Raw genomic sequence first — 21,645 nt, 5'->3', positions numbered from 1 at the left:
TTTAACACACGAGCAGCACTGGCAGATGCATGACAACCAGTAAAATGGACAATATCCCATCTACTTTACAACCCATCTCGTGTTAAAGTGAAATTGTCCGGGGACCTTTAAATAAATAAGTGTACGTGAACATACAGGTAAAATTACTCATCTGGTCAAGCGGTGAGAACTGAATGAATAGTCTTCTTCTCAAAAAGTAGACTTTCCCTCCTGGACCATGCTAGATTCACCACTCAGCACCACCAGAGAAAGGTTCACCTCTTTTTTTTGTGTGTGTGGCCTTCATATGTAATCCTGGTGAAGAGGAGTATTCCATAAAAAACCGGGGAGAACTTTACTGGCTCGAGTGACACGAAACTGACACAATGCTGTATCAAGAAGGGAATAAAAACTCATTCATAGCTTCAGGGTCATTCATTGTATGAAAACACATTAATGGGACTTTGTATTGTGTTGGGAATTGAATGTACAGGTCCTTCTAAAAAAATGAGTCAACCTTCAAATAATCATGTTCAGTTATGCACTCAATACTTGGTTGGGAATCCTTTTGCAGAAATGACTGCTTCAATGCGGCGTGGCATGGAGGCAATCAGCCTGTGGCACTGCTGAGGTGTTATGGAGGCCCAGGATGCTTCGATAGTGGCCTTAAGCTCACCCAGAGTGTTGGGTCTTGCGTCTCTCAACTTTCTCTTCACAATATCCCACAGATTCTCTGTGGGGTTCAGGTCAGGAGAGTTGGCAGGCCAATGGAGCACAGTAATACCATGGTAATCCATTTACCAGTGGTTTTGGCAGTGTGAGCAGGTGCCAGGTCGTGCTGAAAAATGAAATCTTCATCTCCATAAAGCTTTTCAGCAGATAGAAGCATGAAGTGCTCCAAAATCTCCTGATAGCTAGCTGCATTGACCCTGCCCTTGATAAAACACAGCAGCTGACATGGCACCCCAGACCATCACTGACTGTGGGTACTTGACACTGGACTTCAGGCATTTTGGCATTTCCCTCTGCCCAGTCTCCCTCCAGACTCTGGCACCTTGATTTCCGAATGACATGCAAAATTTGCTTTCATTTCTCTGTAGCCCAGGTCAGGCGCTTCTGCTGCTGTTTCTGGTTCAAAAGTGGCTTGACCTGGGGAATGCGGCACCTGTAGCCCATTTCCTGCACACGCCTGTGCACGGTGGCTCTGGATGTTTCTACTCCAGACTCAGTCCACTGCTTCCGCAGGTCCCCCAAGGTCTGGAATCGGTCCTTCTCCACAACCTTCCTCAGGGTTCCTCACCTCTTCTCGTTGTGCAGTGTTTTCTGCCACACTTTTTCCTTCCCACAGACTTCCCACTGAAGTGCCTTGATACAGCACTCTGGGAACAGCCTATTCGTTCAGAAATTTCTTTCTGTGTCTTACATCTTGCTTGAGGGTGTCAATGATGGCCTTGTGGACAGCAGTCAGGTCAGCAGTCTTACCCATGATTGCGGTTTGGAGTAATGAACCAGGCTGGGATTTTTTAAAAGCCTCAGGAATCTTTAGCAGGTGTTTAGAGTTAATAAGTTGATTCAGATGATTCGGTTAAAAGCTCGTTTAAAGAACCTTTTCATGATATACTCATTTTTTGAGATAGGAACTTTGGGTTTTCATGAGCTGTATGCCAAAATCATCAATATTAAAACAATAAGAGGCTTGAATTACCTTCAGTTGTGTAATGAATCTAAAATATATGAAAGTCTAATGTTTATCTGTACATTACAGGAAATAATGAACTTTATCACAATATGCTAATTTTTTTAGACGGACCTGTAAATATTCATTCTCTTCTGAAGGGTTATTAACATACAGAGAGTACCATTGGCGAGATATAGAATCATGAGTACATATCAGATTTATCAGTCTCTTTACATAAAAGCATTTCCAAACAGCTGGACTGCAAAAGCAAATACTAAATACTAAAAGTGTTTGAATAAACATACGTTCACAATCTTAAAAAATATTAAAATATCATTGCAGTGCAATTGAATTCAATCAACAATACTGGTTGTTTTGATGGCTGTGTTGGTGTGCATTCTGTTTGAAGTAATCTCAGCCTACTACCAATATCTTGCGGCACACACTGGTTGCTAAGCTGCTTTCTAAATATAACAATTGTGATGCATTTTGACATAAATGTGAAGGAACAAAGGGCCTGGTGTTGTACCCTGCGGCACCTCACTGACTTTTTCACACCGAGCTGAGCTGCCTCCAAGCTTTGTTTCCTAGGCCAAAAATGGCTGAGGACCCACCAATTGTGATCTTAATATGTCTACCATTAAAATACTAGATATCTCAACCTAGTCTCATAATTTCCTTTGCCATTTTTACCATGACGAAGTATATCAAGAATACATCATGCCTCTTGAATATCTGTTTTCTATCCAGCTGTCTGGTATCCATTTCAGCTCAGCAGAAAGCAGCAGCAGCAGCTGTTGGAGCAGCAGCTGTTGGGCCCTGAACCTGACAGCCTTCACATGCAGTCATTCATCTCATCATTACAGCTGCACAACTGGAGCTCTGAAAAAGAGGATGGTGCATGAGAGTGCAGCGTCTGCTACATATCGCTCTCTTTGAGTTTCTGTATCAGTTAGATGCCTTGACTGTCTGGTGAGAGATTAGGGTTTGAACACTGCGTTTCAGACAGTCCTGATTCGTACTCTAAACCAAGCTAACCAAGAAATTATGTTTCGAAGTTTGTTTTCTACATGCACAATAATGAGAATAAAGACATACGTGAATAATAGGCGTGTTTCCTCCCCCTCTCTCTGATTGTGTGTGGGGTTTTAAATGCAATGTATTTGGAAATACTGAAATGTCACACATTCATATTAAATCGCATCTCTTTTACATTCAAATAAAAATATAGATTTGCATCCTCTTAGCATTTTTTAAAGATATTATTTCACATATGGAATACAATTTGCAAGCCAAAAGGAGCACAGAAAGGCCCAGGGGCAAATAATTGTACAACCATGTAATTCGTGTCATGAAAGAGGGCCATTTTTTGTTGCTCAGCCACCAGGTGTCAGGGCATTTCTAGATTTTGTAAACCCAGCCAGACTTCAGAGGCCATGCATGTTCGTAGAAGAAATCTTGGAATACCTTATCAAGCATCACTAATGCATGTAACACATGAATCATTGAAAATCTAGATTGGATTCTGTGCAAAACACTGAAGCATTTTCAAATATACATTTTGCCACAGATTTATTCTGATGAATGATTTAACCTTTACATCTGCATTCATTCAGTGACTGGAAATATTTTGATAGGAAATAGGAAACTTTTTTTCTGCTTTCGATTCGTGGGCTCATTAAATCTGCTAATCTGGTCGTTCTTGAGTGTAATTATCCTTTGCTGTGCCTCTGAAATTGCAGAGTTTCCAGTCCAGATGCTGCATCCAAGGCGCTTCCGTTCACATGCTTCATAAAACTGCTAGCTGCCGCCCATCATTAGAGGGTTCAGGGCTGACTGAGCGCTGGCATTTAGAGGAGCGGAGGGTCAGACTCCCTTCTCCCTTGACTGACACGTGAGGTCAATTAGCCACGGTTACACAGGCCTTCAGTGGAACACAGGGGAGCAAAGCGAGACAGTCTGACAAACTGGACTCTGGGTTCTGATGGCCCCACTAGGACAATGATGCAAAGCCATCAGGGGTGCAGGCCAAGGAGGGTACATAATTTCCGAATACTTAAAGGTGTATGTAAATGTAAAATGTCGCACATAATCTAGTAATTTACACTATCTGATCTTAGAAACTCTGGGAATTAAATTGACTGATCGGTTTACATTTACAGCATTTATCAGATGCACTTATCCAGAGCGACTAACAATCAGTAGTTACAGGGACAGTCCCCCCCTGGAGCAACTTAGGGTTACTGTCTTGCTCAGGGACACAATGGTAGTAAGTGGGGTTTGAACCCGGGTCTTCTGGTTCATAGGCGAGTGTTTCCCACTAGGCTACTACCACCCAGGTTATGTAACTAACCTTCTTCCCTGATGATAAATTAAAGCTGTCTAAAATCTAGATTCAATATGTTCGTGATCATGGCGACGCTCTCGCTCCACGTGTACTTCGCTTCTGCGCGGCTCGGGAATTTTCTTCCTGCTGGGAAGTGGGATGGTACCGCCAATGGCCGCGTCTGCGCATGCGCCGTAGCTCTGCGTTTAGGAAGTCTGGAATGGAGTTTGTTGCGTGACCGTCTACCTGGCGGCTGAACGATGTTTCGTGCTCTGTTCGTACGGATACGGTACGTTTCCGCACTCGTTGCGGCCGAAGTAAGACGCGAGGCGGATTGTTTCCTCCGCAGAATAACCTCAGGTGTTCTGGAGAACTAACTTTTTTATTTATTTATTTATTTATTCATTATTTCTGCTGCTGCTCGTGGAACTCTGTTATCTCATTTATTCAGCCTAAATAATAATGTCTGTAATTTATTTTCAGTGCTAGTATAGGTTAACGTCCAGTGGAACACGTGACTGACATTCCAGCTCTATATAGTTTGTAAAACTGTTTATTCTAGTTGCTGTTTTCCCCGTTTCAGTGCGTCAGCTCATCTGAAGATTGTAGAAGTGTGGAATGATGCTCTCTGATTTGGAGCATTTGGCGGAAATCGGTGGGTAAAATGTGAATACACATTTTCTTTTATTCAATTATTGATGGCCCGATGAGGAACCTATCAAATCAAACCGCTTTCGTGTTCACATCACATGGTACAGGGGTACAGTAAGAGTGAAGTTCCTGTATGCAGAAGTGACTGACAAAAGCAATGAGCAGATATGCAAATTACTAATAAATTGCACGTGCATTTCTGACCAGTGCCTTCAGGTTCTTTCGGTTTCTGGATAGTAACAGTAAAAGTGCTGCTCGCTCATTGTCCGTTTGCTTTGTCGGAGCGTTGCTCTGTGGTGACCCCGTTAAATACTCAGGTAGCCGCCCGGCTCGTTTGGCTGGATGGGGTTATTTAAAATGGCCACTGGTGTAGAGTAAAACGAATAGGAAACAGAACCGGTTTTATCTCCCATACAACCAGAGTGTAGTCAGAAATTCCCCCACCACACACACACACACACACACTCTCTCTCTCTCTTCTATTTTAAGCTGGGCCTTTCTAGTAAGTAGGGTGGGTCATTTTAGCAGATAAGACCATCCATGCCCATAATTGCATCTGGAGGGCTGATGGAGCATTGTTAATGATGTTCAGAGGAAACCAGAACATTCTTTTGTTTTTTTGTTTTTTTCTTTTTAAATCATGCCAGCTACTGGTTGTGCTGCCAGTGCTACCCACACACTGGTTTCTGTTTAACCTCTACACAGTTGCCCATAAGCAGCCATTGATGAATGCTGAAGATGATAATTGTGCCAAGCATACCTGTAATAGTAAATCTGCGTGCAGTGTTATTTGCAACTCTCTCCACGCTGTATGCTTGAATGCATGTATATGTACATGCAATAATGTACTGTTTTGGGACATATTAGGACCCAATAGGCAGGCCACTCTGCCTTACATTGCTTCACAAAACAATAAAGCACTGCCTGAAGTCTGGATGAATGGAGTGGGAACATTTTTCGGATATTTTTCCTGGAAGCCTGTAGGCCTTTTGCTACTGTAACAATTGTCCCCCCCAAATAAACAGTGAAGCCCACCAGGCTTTTCCTTCTCTGAACTGATTAAATATTTATGGCGGGTGTTTGAGTGAAGCCTGGCCAGACGAGGGTCTGTGAGTGTTTGAAAATAGTAGACTGGCATACTGAAATTGAATATATATGTTATCAGATATTTAGCAACGGTCTCTTTGATACGTGGAAAAGGGAAGATTTACTGTTGAATTTTTCAATTTAGCAATGTCTTGTTGAACTTTTTATTAAAATATCGTTTTGATTGAAAGTACGGTGTTTTTGCAAATCGTAAACCTTGATAGATTCAGAGTCACTGAGGATTTAAAGGTATTTAAACATGAACCCCTTTGCTAATTTAAAAGTGCTTATTTGAACTTGAGGCTCCATGGTTCTCCTCAGAGCTGAGGAAGGATGAGGAGGAAGAACAGGAAGAGCCACAGCCCCGAGCCGGTCGCTTCAGCAACTCCACAGTCGATGCCTCCCACCCTTACTATGATGTGGCACGACATGGGATCCTTCAAGTTACCGGTGAGGCTATTCACACAGCTGATCAAAGGATGAAATGGCATGTCCTCTTATTGTGATGGAAAACTGTGATCTTTGGCAAAAAGTCCAAATGAATCATAGATGAAAAGGCTCCCATGTGTCAAATGAGGCCTGTGGTACTCTTTTCTGCACTGGTTTGATGCAGGAGGTCATGTCATGGTGTCTGGTAGCTGATAAATAATTGAATAAGTTGGTGAAAACTGATTTTTTTTAAAAAAGCAGGTGGGAAAAAAAAAACTTTTTCTTTCAATGTGAATCTACCCTGGAATAATTACCTTTTTTTTTTTTTTTTTTTTTTCAATTCATTTTACGGGGTTTTCTTTCTAATTCATCACTGGTTTAAACACCAATTACTACCAGAATTCAAAACAAGATAAAATAGCAAAGTTAAGTCCACAGGAGTTGATCTGATAATCTGATCATGAAGTTCTAATTAGAATGGACATGGAGTGGCAGCCACAGAAATATGAGAAACCTGTAGATTTGAATATTGGGGAAACTGACGTCCGTAGTAATGGAGCAGCATTGTAAAATGTGCTGAAGCCATGCTAAAGATAGTGAACATTTTCTTAAAACCTTTTTTTGTGGTTCCTGTTTGCACCCACCAGGAGATGACAATTATGGCAGGAAGCTGATTATTTTCAGCAGCTGCTGCCTGCCCCCTTCCCACCAGCTCAACCATCAAAGGCTGCTGGAGTGAGTTACCTTGCGTTGTCTTCCATTCAGTAATGCCAAGTGTTGTGGGATCGAATCAAGACAGGTTAAGGGGGTGGTAGTGGCCTAGTGGGTAAGACACTCGCCTATGAAGCAGAAGACCAAGGAGTTACAGGTTCAAACCCCACTTACTACCATTGTGTCCCTGAGCAAGACACCCAACCCTGTGTTTCTCCAGGGGGGGATTGTCCCTTTAACTACTGATTGTAAGTTGCTCTTGATAAGGGGTGTCTGATAAATGCTGTAAATGTAATCACATTCTTTGAAAACTGTGATAAACTAACATGCCTCAGCGTTTGTGTGGAGAAATTAATTCAAAAACCACAAAGGTGCATATTTATCACCGCTTGGTTTCTATCTCCTGGCAGGTATCTGAAGTACACGCTTGACCAGTACGTGGAGAGCGACTACACAGTGGTGTACTTCCATTATGGCCTGCGCAGCATGAACAAGCCCTCCATGCGCTGGCTCAGAGACGCCTATAAGGAGTTCGACAGAAAGTGCGTCATGCTCCCGGTTTCTATTTAACTTGTCCCATGAGGCCTTGGCTTTTCCATTACTCCCTTTGCCTCGTCTCTGAAAGACATTTTGCCTTCTAGCCCAACTTCACACAGCATATCTAAACTTTGGTTAATAATTGAACTCTCTTAATGATGAGAATCCAAAATCTTTGTGTGTGTGTTGGGCATGTTCACGTTTTTAGACTTACACGAAAAGGATTTATTGATTTGTTGTGTGTCTGTGTGACTGTGACAGGTACAAGAAGAACCTGAAAGTGCTCTATGTGGTCCATCCCACTAATTTCATTCGAGCTATGTGGAACATATTCAAACCCCTTATCAGGTAAGTGGTGGCTGAAAGCCTCAGTTCAACATCTCCTCGTAGTATGACCCCTCTGTCCTTTTGCTATAACAGCCACAAGTTTGGGAAGAAGCTCACCTACGTCAACTACCTTGCCGAACTCCGAGAGCATCTCAACTACGAACAGCTCATCATCCCACCAGAAGTGTTGAGGTAAACACCCAAGCAATTGCAACTGTGTGATTTGGAACATGCCTAATATAGTCAGGCTCAGATCTTCAGTCAACACATTAAAACCCTCTTCCTAATAAATGTCTGACTGAGGTTATTTTGTCTGTTTGAAAACCCCCATTGTTTAATGTGGGGCAGTGGTGGCCTAGCGGTTAAGGAAGCGGCCCTGTAATCAGAAGGTTGTCGGTTCGAATCCCGATCCGCCAAGGTGCCACTGAGGTGCAACTGAGCAAAGCACCGTCCCCACACACTGCTCCCCGGGCGCCTGTCATGGCGGGCAGTGAGCAGTGGGCAGCCATGACAGGCGCCCGGGGAGCAGTGTGTGGGGACGGTGCTTTGCTCAGTTGCACCTCAGTGGCACCTTGGCGGATCGGGATTCGAACCGACAACCTTCTGATTACAGGCCACTGCCACATGTACTACATGCGTGTTATTTTTCAGTTTTGAGCATTCAGTTTGGTTCTGTGATATAAAAATTCAATGTGTATACACAATGAGGCATGAACTAGCCTAGTGGGTGACACACTCGCCTGTGAACCAGAAGACCCAGGTTCAAACCGCACTTACTACCATTGTGTCCCTGAGCAATTTCATGGCCTTAAAGTTTTGGATTCTGAAATAAACATAAGAAGTGATGGAAAAGTAACTGAAATCTAACACATGAATGTATAACATGAAGTACATAGTTCCTGTAAGGCTGCGTGAGAAACGTTTTTCCTCGTCACATGGTACTGCGTGTGTTGCTTCTCTATACCAGCACCTCCGCAGTCGTGTGTCTTTTTTTTTTTTTTTTAAGTCACTTAAATTACAGCTGAAGCTCTGAAGCCGAACCTGATTGGGCCCATTTTCCTCGGGAGGAAGAAACATTGTCATTTTAGTTAAGATCTTCGGGGTTGTCATAAGTTTAGTTTAACAATTTTCTTGTGAATTTGACATCCGGTCCATCTACGTGATTCAGATCAGTACACACTTCTGTTACTTCATGGTCCAGTTCTTGAAACAGGAATCTGTGCTTCACAGTGTGTTTTAACAGCCGTGTCAAGGTCTCCACCAATTTGTGGAATTAGACACGGCAGTGGTATCTGGACCCTTGTGATCCTGATTAGGCCGCTTTCTCCAACACACCACGAACATCCCACAGCACTGGGATCTACCCAGGCATCTTGAGTGCAGTGATTGTGATCATGATACACTGCAGCACATCACTTGGTGCCACAATGAAATGTGTCTTCTGCTTTTAACCATCACCCTTGGTGAGCAGTGGGCAGCCATGACAGGCGCCCGGGGAGCAGTGTGTGGGGACGGTGCTTTGCTCAGTTGCACCTTGGCGGACCTTTTTTTTTTTTTTTTTTTTAAAAGAAGTGATTGTCACATGTTATACACAGCAGCACAGCACACGGTGCACACAGTGAAATTTGTCCTCTGCATTTAACCCATCACCCTGAGTGAGCAGTGGGCAGCCATGACCAGCGCCCGGGGAGCAGTGTGTGGGGACGGTGCTTTGCTCAGTGGCACCTTGGTGGATCGGGATTCGAACCAGCAACCTTCTGATTACGAGGCCGCTTCCTTAACCGCTAGGCCACCACTGCCCGACCGGGATTTGAATCGGCAACCTTCTGTTTACGGGTCCACTTCCTTAAACGCTAGGCCACCACTGCCCCTTTTTATTTATTTTTAATTTGTTTCCTACAGCCAGGTTCAGATCTTAACACTTATATCTCCATGTGCCTACATCACTTGACCGTTAACAATGACAGTCTTGTTCACTTCAGCTGTGTGTGTGTGTGTGTGTCTGTGGTTAAAATGTTACATTAATAAGCTACGCTGTTTTTCTATCTATGGACACAACTGGCATCCATCAAGTTAACACTGACTCGCGTGAAATGAGCAGCAGTGTGTAATGCCACAGACGATTGATATTGACAGCTCTTGTGTGGCCTCTGGAGGCCTGCTGGAATGGACAATGAACGTATCCTGCTGAAGGAAGGGCCGTCAGATTTCATTTGTACTGATGTTTGCCTTTCTCTAACTCCAGTTATTCCGTAGCGAAGCATGCACTAGCACTGCTTCATTGTTAAATATGTATGAGGGGAGAGAAATGTGAGCACTCTCTGTGAAAGGTGTGGGTGGGGTGGGGTCAGGTCAGGGGGAGTTCAGCTTTTGGATAGAGGAGTATCCCCTTGTGACTCTTGGTTGCTGCCCACAGACATGATGAAAAGCTGCGGGCAGCTCAGAAAGGAGGACCGCCCCCATCTGTGAAGACTCCGCCTCCTCGGCCCCCTCTCCCAACCCAACAGTTTGGTGTTAGTCTGCAGTAGTGAGTATCAGACTAGCTCCTGTTCAACTTATAGCAAATAAAAGGGTACGCAACGAATTGCATAATCATCAGAATAAATTGTGATAAACTGAGATTATTATAATAGCTTGATAACATTTGGAATACATATATAAGTTATGTAAGTTGCAGAAAGTGAAAGAAAATTGACAAATTAGGGTTTACTGAACGCTACAGTGGTCTCTGTGAGATTCTGATTGCATTAAAATGGGAAACCAGTTCGGTTTTAAATTCAGATACTATTCCGTAGGGAGTAAAACTAAGGACTGTTTTTGACCTGGTGCTAAGCACAGCAGTACATGCTGGGCCTTGTTTAGTAGTTTAAGGCCAAATGCCTCCTCAAGGTCTCCACATATGGATGAATCAACAACGTACTGCTTAGTAATTGTTTGCATCTTGAAAAATAGAAACAAGACCCACTTTTTTACACCAGCTCCAACACTCCCGAAGTATCCATAGTAACATGCTGGAACAGTAGCTGCATTTCCATTCTAGAAGCTGCAGTTGCATATGCGAAATGGCTGTGTTTTTCCACACGGTGATGCTATGCAAGAAAAATGTGGTCTTGCAACTGAAATACCACCTCAAGCAAGTGTTTGGTGTGATATAGGGAAATGTAACTAGTGTTTGGTGTGATATAGGGAAATGTAACTAGTAACCTGTTATTGTTTTATTATTATTCAGATATTTTTATTTTATAAAGTCCAATAAAGTACATCTTATTGTCATTCATTCATGTTTGTTTAGCATTTGTTTGTGCGTATATATAAAAATAATTTATTGTACCTTTTCACTGGCAGTCTCTGTTTTACCATACCTACTGTTCAGGGTTCCGTGTACCAAGTCTGACCTTTTCCCCACAGCATACAGGACAAGAATAACGGTGCCGTGATCCCGCCAGTGGTTAAGCAAACAGTTTCATACCTCAAAGAAAAGGGTAAGAAATGATCAGGATGAAGTGTAGCTTCAGTAGCAACAGGGTAATTATTAGTTGTGCTTTTATTACTGATTCCTGCTCTCAGTCTGCCACCTCCTCCGCCAGGGCTTCACACAGAGGGCATCTTCAGAAGGTCAGCTCGAGTTCAGCTCATCAAGGACATCCAGAAACTCTTTAACCTGGGTGAGCTGCATCATTTCTCCTCCCCTTCCCTTCCTGGGACCTCCCAGGGACGGCTGCAGGGCTTTTATCTCCCAAGTGCCAGGAAAGCGAATCAATAAAACTCAATCTTTCATGGGCTCTGATGCCATCGCAGCACATGGTGTGTCGCCTGTGAGCCTGCAGATTAAGATAGGGTCTCTTTCAGTCAGACCTCCTCCTCATTACCCCTAGAGGTATTCAATCTAAATTGGCTTGCTCTCATCATGAGCTTTCTTTATTGAAAGCGTTCATTGAATAGGTGCACTGGCCTGTGCGCACCTCAGGGGATAGACTTCCCACGTTATTATTCTCAGTCAATAAGTCATAAAAGTGTTGCACACGTGAACGTAGGCAGCAAACCAATATATTGTTTTTTATAAAAATGGTGACTGACGTGGAGTCTCTTCCCCCACCGCCATTTCCACAGGAAAGCCGGTGAGCTTTGATCAGTATGGCGATATCCACGTCCCTGCGGTCATCCTAAAGACCTTCCTCAGGGAGTTGCCTGAGCCACTGCTCACCTTTGACCTTTACGAGCCAATCCTGGAGATCACCAGTGTGTATATCCTCACACCACAGACACCTGCCTGTATTTATATACAAATATATATCATCATCACACACATATATATATATATATATATATATATATATATATATATATATATATATATATATATATATATATATATATATATATATATATATATATATATATATATATATATATATATATATATATATATATATATATATATATATATATATATATATAGGACATCAGTACAAAGCATTGGCCTGAATATAACATGACTCTACTCGATACTAAAAATGTATTATTATTTAATTACAAAAACAAATGACTTTTTAAATCTCATTCCTGTGTTTTTTGTTTTTCCTCGAATGCACTTGTACTTAAAAGACCAATAATAGTGAAATAATATTCACAGGAAATAAATGTGGTGTAGCTGATTACTATAAAGTCCCTAAGATCACTTTAGTTGAAATGTAATCTTTGTGCTGTTATTATTATTATTATTATCTGTGCTTTTTTTATTTTAAATAAATAAATAAATAGATTTCCCCACACTCAGAGGTTGAAAGCAGCCTGCGGGTTTCAAGATGTAAGAGGATCGCAGAGTCCCTGCCGGAGCCCAACTACATCGTGCTCAAGTACCTACTCTGTTTCCTGCACATGGTGAGAGCCCAGCATGTGAAATTTGCCGGGGTTTCGCTCTCATTTTCTGAGACCGCAGGCCTTTTCATGCTGTCGAACACGACTGCTCTCAGCGTGATGGGCAGCTTCCTTAGGGACTCACAACCCTGGATTTATCAGTCTTGTGCCCTCAGCTTTCAGCTTGGTCTCATAAAAACAACCTTTTAATTCTGTTGGTTTATTAAACTTGTAGTCTTCATGTTCACTGCTGCTTGAACCCCTGAAAGAAAATTAATGTAGTGAATCAGAGTAATCTTCACCAGATAATCCCTTGGGCATCATTAGTAACGTCACCATGTCGAGTGACTGTTTAATTAAGGAGAACGTGGCTTAATTACCCCCTAATTGGCCTCTCGGCAGTGCCCAGGAAGCTCTGAAGCCGGTTTAGATACGATGCTGCATATTGTGGGGTGACCAGAACAGTTGTAGTTTCATGCTATGAACCTGGCTCTAGTAAAGCGTTTAGAAGCCTGCCAATGTTTTTCTTTTGCTAGTGTTATTGTCGGAAATGGCATCTTTTGAGGGCTTGACTTGGTGAGGTCATCTTCGCCCCGGCTGTAAATACATGGAATGCCACAGAGTGCACTTTTCTTACATTCCTCAGAATTGCTGTATCTGACAGATTTCAGCAGTAATACTGAAATTTGTTATACCCTGAAGTCCCTGAGCACCTCAGGTCTACATTTTTGGGGCAAGATCCCTAGAAATGGACTTTCACAATATTGGTGGTTTTAATGTTGTGCTCATCGGCTTGTGAAGGAGAAGGAAACAGCGAGGCATTTTCACCGGTGTGCACATTTTATTCGGGGTTGTCTTCTTTCATTTCCTTAGGTCAACAGAAGTAAGGAGACGTTTTGATTCATTTACTTCCCGTGTAGATTCATAATCGCACGATCTGTTGATCTTCCTTCCTTCCTTCCTTCCTGTCTGTATGTGTTTGACAGGTCTCCCAGGACAGCATCATTAATAAGATGGGTCCATCCAACCTGGCCTGTGTGTTTGGGGTGAACCTGGCAAGGCCCCGGCAGGGCTCGGTGTCGCTGGATGCCCTCACGCCCCTGAACATCTTCACCGAATTGCTGATTGAGTTTTATCACACCGTCTTCGGCTCCCGATGCCCAGTCGCGCAGCAGCTGCCATGATGATGACCCGAGTTGCCGCCTCCGGTCAGGTGACGACCCTCACCGCGTCAGCCACCTTTGCTGTAATATTTATACGCGTAGCTCACGCTGGGGCTTCATGATGCAACAATGATGGACAAGCCGTGGTGCCGTTTTTCCCGTTTCACGTATATTTATAACAGTAAGGCTAAAAGTGTATATTTTGTTCTGTGAATGTAATGTGAAGTCCATATGTCAAATATGTAACAGATTGGTTTAAAATGAACTATGGTCCACCTTGACTGAATGGTGTGAACCTAAGCACCTCTCCTCAAAATAACAGCGGCCCCGCTGATTGTCATGACAACCCAAGACTGATAGCAACTCCGGCGATAACCTTGACGATGCTGATCTCTGGAGCACTTGTGTGATACGGATATGAAATTCTAACAAGCACTGCTGGAGTGCTGGTCCTCACCGCCCTTTTAATCTGGATGTTCTCAAACCGGTCAGCGAAGCGCCCGTTGGACTGCATTGAGAGCTGCTTTTACTGCTGTCTCAGTAAGTGGCGAGAAAATGCACCCTGGCCTCTGAAGAACGAGACTTCGTCTGTTTGGGAACTGGGAGGGGAGGGGCTTAAACAGCACCCTTCCCCTGCATGGCTTCAGCTGGACGGAAGGGAGCTACTGCGATGACCTGTCTGAGGGCATTAGGTGGGGGGCTGGTGGGCGGCCTGCTGTTCCGGCTGTCTGAGCTGTGGAGTGGGTGGGAGGGAGAGGAATAAAAGCGTAGGGGCTGCCTGCTGGTTTACCCATGTGCCGTCCGGACCTGCTTTGGCAGAAGTGAAAGGAGGTGGGGTTTTTTTTTTTTGGTTTTTTTTATATGTATCATGGGTTTCTTTTGAGAATAATTAACTTCATTGGTGACATGCAGGAAATTATGAAACGTGGGTCATTTAACAATTTAAACAGAAATATTGTGCTGGTAGCAAATGTCAGGAACCATAATGCATTTACTTTTCTGTTATCTGAAGATAATTATCTCAGAATAATTCTCAGAATTCCATTTGTATTTTTAAAAAATCCGCTCAGCAAGAGTTCACATGAAAGTTATGAGAGTTATAAGAAATCAGCACTCCTATAATACTTCAGATTGTTGTATTTTTTAAAAGATAAACTTTGTTACTGTATCAGATTTTTTTTTATAGCTCCTTCAACTATCTATCCTGATATTCCAGGATGTTTAGCATTTTGCAATAAATGATCTTTTATTAAAATGATCTCCTCTAAATGTATTCTTATGGAAGAACCACACATTTTACACGAAGACCCCGATAGCTTTGCAGTGAAAAGATTTTATTTCTCATACTTTGTTTATTAATGATTCTGCCATAAGAACTTGGTACAAAAAAGTGAGACTACTCTTTTACCATTCCACCAACTTCAATCAATCAACTTTTAATGCATCATATTAAAGGAAAAAAAACTACATTGGCATATGTAAGACAAACACTTTCCTATACATACTATCCACTGGACAGTTCCCTTATTTTAATGACAATGAAGAAAAATAAGATAAAACAAACACTACTCCAACAGTCCAAAGACATTTCCATCTAAACATCAGTGGCGTCTTATCTTTGTCTCCTGTCTCTGCTTCTTCATGGCAAAAAGGACACATCAATTATTTGCAAGCTAAGTCAGAATGCATAATTGGCAAACAATAAAAATGTTTTTTTTTTATTATTATTTTTGTCTCCCTTTTATCTTTTGTTCCTTGATAAAATAATATAAAAAGACTTTATTTTTTTTTTTTGTTCAACTTTGTGTTGAATGTATTAAAATAGATCTGTATAAGCACTGCACAGTTTCTCCCGGAAAAGATTCGGGGAAATGCAGGGACTGTGAAGGAGGCTGGGACATGCCTCAGGGGGGAAATGATGGGTGAAGGGTGGTCTCTCTCTCTCGCTCGCTCGCTCACTACTTCTCTCCCTCTCTTTCTTTATCTTTTAGCCTTGCCCTTATTCTCACTGAGCTTCGGTATGGTCTCGTTCCGTCGCCGTTCGCCCGCTGCACTCTGACTGTTCGGTGGGCTTCACCATGGCGATATTATGATGCAGCAGATGATATGCATGAAGGGAGCATACATTCAGTCAGCGTTTCACCATTTCCTTATTCCTCTGTTCCACAACATGGGTCAACAGTTCAGAAATGAAATATGTAAAACACAAAGATATAATTTTAAGTTTTTTGTTCATTTGAAACATTGTCATAATAAAAGGCAAATGTTAAATGATATGACAAGAATGTTTCAGAGCCCTTGTGTGAGTTTGATGGATCGGTCGGCTACAGTGGCACTTTTCCCCCCTCCCGTCATCTTTGTGCTTTTTTTTTGGGGGGGGGACAAAACTTTATGCGGGATGGGTAGGAGATGGGCTTGTTGATTCAAATGAAATTCTTTAAAATTTATATGATCTGTCCTTCTCAATTCTGGGTCTCAGTTAAGGTCTTAGATGGACATTTTAGCAACTGATTCCAGTAAAGATTGGTCAGAGGGGAGAGAAAAAAAAAAAACTGAATTGTGACTGTGGCCTGATATTTGTACTAGATGCTATAACCTCTGTACTTTGATATGAAGTGATATATTTATTCTAAATCGGCAGGTGCTAATATTAACAGATATTAATGAGCGAATAAACACCTAAACTCTAAAGCGCAGCCGGAAGACTGACCAAAGATGCCGACGCACAAATCTGTCCACCCAAAAGTATTTTTTTTCCTGTTAATGTGTATGTATTTTTTTTTAAAAATGTCATAAGAAAGAAAACCCTGGATTTCTGTACGTTTGATCTTGAGGCAGTGTTCATTTGTATTGTCTAGCAGAATTAATAAAAAAAAAAAGAGGGAAATAAGCTGCATACTTGCAATATAATGTCAAGTTGTACAAAATGTCACATAAAAAAAGTAACAGCATTAAAGTGAAAAAGAGGAACACAGGTAGGAGAGCTTGAAGACAGAAAGGCTGAAAATGGGAGCTCACAGTATAAAACATTTTTTGGCATATTTTCCATACTGGTGGAAAGGAAGGGGGAGGGTTCATCATGATAGGATCACACACCCACAACAACTCATCAACGAGCCTTCAAAATGACTTTTTTTTTTTCAGTGCAATGGGGAAAACAGGAATATTGGAGAATGGAGGTGTGTGAGGCTGGGGGAGGGGGAATGGAATATAGAATTTGGAAGAGAATTAAAATAAAAAAACAAATAAACCTGCATTAACATGAAAACATTATATACACGAACCTCCCCTCCAATACAACTCGCATCATCAGGCATCGGCATGAAAATACTAAATTCTCCACTAAAAATGCTAAATTCTGTAGTCTTCTTAAATACTTTGTTCTTTTTTTATTTCGACTATATTAATACTGAAAAAAGTTATGCTCTGTTTTTTTTGTTTGTTTTATGTTTTTCTATTTATGTTTGAAGGCTTGTATGCTTATAAGTACATACACAATGAAAACATTTCCCTCATCCACGTTCCCCTGAATTTTTATGGCGAATATTGTTCAAAGGAGGATGAGAAATACAAATATCTACGCAGATATAGCAATGTACACTCCTCCCTGTCTCATATGTCTGTGTTTTTTTATTAGTAATACTACTCTAATATTCCCTCCCACTATATGTAGAAGAATTTCCCTTAAAAAAATTAACAAACAAAAAAAAGTCTCTGGCCACAAAAAAATACTTATTGAACATATTCCTCTTGTGGCAGCACTGTGATGAACTTTTTCCTCATAAATTCATTAAGGCCAAGAACTATAATAAATTACCAAATAATAGGTTAAGAAAAATCTCATAAGCACTGAAGGTGTTGGGTTTAAAATACTTGTCATAAATTGAGTGAAGGATATGATTTTTTGAGTTGAACTTTTTTCATCATTACACATAACATCCTCTTTAAATAATAAAAAAATTCCACCCACATTAAATATCAGTCTCGTCCTCATCATCATCATCATCATCATCATCAATATACTTCAATGGTGTGTGTGTGTGTATGTGTGTGTCGTAACTTGCATGTGGTCAGTTGTTGCCCTGTGACTGAGGCAGACTCTGCATAAGCACAGAGGGGCCTGTAGGGGGTGATGTAGTGGTGGACGGGGACGTGCTGCTGGTGGGTTTGATCCAGGGCAGAGTCAACAAAGAGGCTCCGGTGGTGGTGGTGGTCGCCGTCATGGTGACCTGGATCATCTGGTCTCCCTGGATGAGGCGGATCAGGGCCTTTAGGCGCTCCAGCGATGCCTGGGTGTCCCTTTGTTGGCCCAAAAGCCTGTCCTTCAGATCCATGCATTTCTGTCGGACAAGGATGCAAATCAGATCATGCTACCACAGCACACACACAAAAAAAGTAATCCCACAGCAGAACATTTTCTACAACTAAAAAATAAATAAATTGGCACTATAGACTCAGAACTCAGTAACAACATTTCATTAAAGCAGTAGCTACATTAAACAAAGGAATATGGTCCTAGATCATGATGAGTCAAAGTACCATGAGTGATTTGCTGAGTCTCTGGTCTTGCTCCTGAAGGTGGACACACTCTGTCTTTAGCTCACTGTTTCGTCGTTGCAGCTTCCTCTTCTCTTCCTCCCTCACTAAAAAAAGAACAGTGTCACACACTGACACCTGTGGCACACATGGTTATACAGGGAAGTTCTGTGTGGTTTCAGCCTCTTACCTGCTTTGTGTGTGATGTATGACTGGACAAAGTTCTGAGGCCAAGACATGTTCTCTTTGTTCAGTACCTTGAGGAGCAAATTAGAAATATGTATGTCAAGTTTTCTCTAACTATCAAAGCTAACATTACAGCTAATAATCATTTTAATCAATTGACTTGAGTATGTTGCACTTGTTTCCTGTGATCAAATGTCCTGGCTAGTATTGTACCTTCTTCTGGCACTTGGGACACACCCACATGCCCTTGGGCGGAGTTTTGAGTGGCGGGTGGAGGCAGTCGGGGTGGTAAGCGCGGGTGCAGGTGTGACACGGCTGCAGCTCTCCCTCCTCCTTACACACGGCGCAGTGTTCATCATGCTCCAGCTCCTCCTGTTGCACAAACACACACTTAAACCATCTTCTCTTCATGAGTCACAAAGCATGCAGCATTTTGTTTCAGCGTTCACTGATTCACGTGAAGGCATAATCAGAAGGCTGTGATAAACTTGTATTATCTTGATATCATTGACCAAAACTGCTGCAGTACTAATGCGCCGTGCACTAATGAACTTGTCCTCCAGGTGCCCTTCCATAGCGATAAAGGAGCAGATAGTGATGCACACACACACACACACACACACACACACACACACACATACATACCTACATGTATTTATATGTTAATGAAAGGAGTATTGGCCTGCATGGCAGTAGACAGAGGTATTAAAACACAATGTGAGTTGCCGCTAACGACTTCTGTCACACAATGTTTATAGAAATGAATATCTAGGGGGATATTTCAGAGGCGCCATATATGACATAGGACTTTCATAGTGGTTGTGAAATAAAGAACTGAACATCTATTTTCAGTTTTTTAATGACAGGAGCAGGTGCATTATGATGCTTAATTCCAGATGTCACAATTAATTAAAAAAACACCAGCAAAGGTATTGTAGCTACATATAACTAGCAATAGGCCGTTTCTTTTGCAAATTACGAAACTTTATGTGAAAACAATCCCCATGCAGGCCAATACTCCTTTCATTAATATGTAAATATATGTGTGTATGTGTATATAGACTGACAGACTATTAATGTCAATAAATATGAAACAATTGTCGGACTGTGATTAGAACAGACTTAGAAGAAAATCACTTAAAGCAATTCACCTTACATTAAAACAGAGTTAATTTTTTCTAGTCATAGTTTAAACACCATAGTTTTATAGTTCTGGGAAGGTGAGTCAGATCTTCCATCCCTCTGGAGCTGCATTACATCGCTCGCTCGCTGATGGCGGGCCTACTGCACAAAGTGTGAGCATCAAAAAAAAAAGGAATCAAGGGTACAGCCATTTTGCTGCAGGCCACCTCGAGTTCTGAGCAGTTTTGTCTCTTCTATCAAAAAGTGTTGAAACGCGAAAGACAAACCACAGTTCTAGATACGTCTAACCACAAAAGCAAAAGCACATGCAACTACGTACCTTCCAGCACAGGTCCTTGACATCTGGTGTGCAAATATTGAGCAGAAAACATGTTAGTCGCTTGCATGAGGTTCACACAGTGTAGTTACAGGGGATGTAGGGTCTGTACTGTATGTGTATGTGTGCTGGTGGAGGGCAGGTTAGGGGAAAAAAGCCATGCAGAAGACAAGAGGCTCAGCTTAAGCAGCAGGTTATGACACTTAAATCCTCGCTGTCCCCTTTCACACCTTGAATTAACCAGTTTTCAGTATCTGGATACCATTAAGTACCATTTTGCAATTGGATAATAGTATGCATCCTTACGCAAAAAATAGGCATCTCTCCTCCTCATTAGTATTTAAACCTAAAGACACCGAAAAGGCATGTCCTGGAGCAATCTCATTGTGGGACAGGCTCAAAGTGGCTGCAATTCTGCACCAGTTCAGAAAGAGACTTCAGATACACTATTTGGGGACCACTAAGGCCTATATAAAAGCAAAAAAAAATTCTTGCTACAAGACAGATTCAATGTGAATGAGTTATGTTCCAATGTTTTTGTGAGCATTTACATCTCGCATTAACATGCATTCTCGCTGGTCCACATACGTTATCCAACAACGGCTCGGATTACAGCTCAGGATATATGGAGGTCACAGACTCCAGCATCAAGCTGGCGCCTGCACTACATGGATACATTAACTGTACTAGGAAGTGGAGAACGTTGGACGTCCGTATGTTCTTATCTCTTGTTTGACGCCAGAGTTCAAATAGTCTCTCTCTCTCTCTCTGTCTGTATGGCTCATGCATAATTTGCAGCCTCTATGCCAGCTGTGTTGTACGGATGGAGCGGGGAATGTATTACCTCTTGCCGACAGGAAGAGAGGGTTATTCAGGTAATTCGACGCAAGGCGTTTGCGCTGGAGGGCAAAGAAATGGGGAGGGGGGGAGATAAAGAGAGAGTTTAACTCTGCCACTTCAACACAAAACACAAATGCACAGCCTGTAACGTCTTTCACTGGCACTGCCTGTGCCGACAGCTCAACCCTCAACATCACGGCTTGTTCTTGTTTGTTGCTTCCATTGTTCTTTTCCTTTAGGCACACAGAGTGCTGGCAGTGTCCTGGCCCAGAGAGCAGTAAATGCAGGGTAAAGATAAGGCTGCCGAACGCAAGTCTGTCACTCTTCCTTCTGCTGTCTGGAGGACTCCCACTCACCTCCGGCTCGAACAGGCCACTGTAAGCCGGGTTGGCTGTGCTTCTCCTCTTCCTCTCCTGTCTCTTGGTCTGGATCTCTGCGAACAGCAAGCGGGAAAAGTTAAGATATTGCTTTTAAGAACAAATTAAAAATGTGATGTAGTTATGTTCTGTTGGTGTGTGGCCAAACTGGTATGGTAAAAGGTAAAACCCAGATCTTTTTTTTCTGTGCCAGGATGTTCTGTACTTTGTAGACATCATATCATTAGAAAGAATTATATTTTTTATTGCCACAAGTATAAGTAATAGGAACTAAACTAACCAACCACAGCCACAGTGGCCTTGATATCATCACAAATGATGGTTTCAACTCACCTTCCAAGTGCTCTGTGGTGACCAGGCCAAGAGCAACCATGAAGGCAATTTTCTGGCAAAAGTGAGATAATACAGGATCAGAGAGGGTTACACAGCATCCAAACATTGTTCTTTTCCATCTCCTTTTATGAGTGTTCTGGTTAATATGATTCTAAATATACTTGAACTAT

At 42.1% G+C, this 21,645-nt stretch overlaps 2 protein-coding genes across 4 annotated transcripts in view; one reads left to right on the top strand and one right to left on the bottom strand.

Moving 5' to 3' along the window:
- Positions 1 to 4,136: 4,136 nt before the first annotated feature.
- On the top strand, positions 4,137 to 14,486 carry LOC114764923 (rho GTPase-activating protein 8-like). The gene is made up of 13 exons (XM_028954902.1): positions 4,137 to 4,272; positions 4,567 to 4,638; positions 6,042 to 6,170; positions 6,797 to 6,884; positions 7,271 to 7,402; positions 7,659 to 7,745; positions 7,818 to 7,916; positions 10,141 to 10,251; positions 11,133 to 11,206; positions 11,312 to 11,389; positions 11,835 to 11,963; positions 12,502 to 12,605; positions 13,568 to 14,486. The coding sequence occupies exons 2-13, from the start codon at positions 4,602 to 4,604 to the stop codon at positions 13,763 to 13,765; spliced, it is 1,266 nt and encodes a 421-aa protein (XP_028810735.1). The 5' UTR covers positions 4,137 to 4,272; positions 4,567 to 4,601; the 3' UTR covers positions 13,766 to 14,486.
- A 2,353-nt stretch (positions 14,487 to 16,839) lies between these two features.
- Positions 16,840 to 21,645, bottom strand: part of phf21b (PHD finger protein 21B) — a 63,730-nt gene continuing 58,924 nt past the window's right edge. For all 3 annotated transcript variants that reach the window (XM_028955306.1, XM_028955308.1, XM_028955307.1), the window contains 8 exons: positions 21,476 to 21,527; positions 21,122 to 21,198; positions 20,770 to 20,824; positions 19,929 to 19,951; positions 18,680 to 18,838; positions 18,471 to 18,537; positions 18,284 to 18,387; positions 16,840 to 18,084 (listed from right to left, as the gene is read on the bottom strand). In XM_028955306.1, the coding sequence (XP_028811139.1) occupies positions 17,815 to 18,084; positions 18,284 to 18,387; positions 18,471 to 18,537; positions 18,680 to 18,838; positions 19,929 to 19,951; positions 20,770 to 20,824; positions 21,122 to 21,198; positions 21,476 to 21,527 (807 nt within the window). In that variant the 3' untranslated portion in view covers positions 16,840 to 17,814. The remainder of the gene's footprint in view (positions 18,085 to 18,283; positions 18,388 to 18,470; positions 18,538 to 18,679; positions 18,839 to 19,928; positions 19,952 to 20,769; positions 20,825 to 21,121; positions 21,199 to 21,475; positions 21,528 to 21,645) is intronic.

The sequence above is a fragment of the Denticeps clupeoides genome, chromosome 15, assembly GCF_900700375.1.
Source record: "Denticeps clupeoides chromosome 15, fDenClu1.1, whole genome shotgun sequence".
In the NCBI taxonomy this organism is placed as follows: domain Eukaryota; kingdom Metazoa; phylum Chordata; class Actinopteri; order Clupeiformes; family Denticipitidae; genus Denticeps; species Denticeps clupeoides.
Note: the sequence above shows the minus strand (reverse complement) of the source record. Positions and strands in the feature narration are given on the sequence as shown.

Bases quoted from the DNA above. Each gene is read 5' to 3' on its own strand.
- LOC114764923 (XM_028954902.1), top strand. From the start codon at position 4,602: ATGATGCTCTCTGATTTGGAGCATTTGGCGGAAATCG. The intron at 6,885-7,270 runs GTGAGTTACCTT...ATCTCCTGGCAG, and splicing joins AACCATCAAAGGCTGCTGGA to GTATCTGAAGTACACGCTTG. The intron at 10,252-11,132 runs GTGAGTATCAGA...TTTTCCCCACAG, and splicing joins TTTGGTGTTAGTCTGCAGTA to CATACAGGACAAGAATAACG.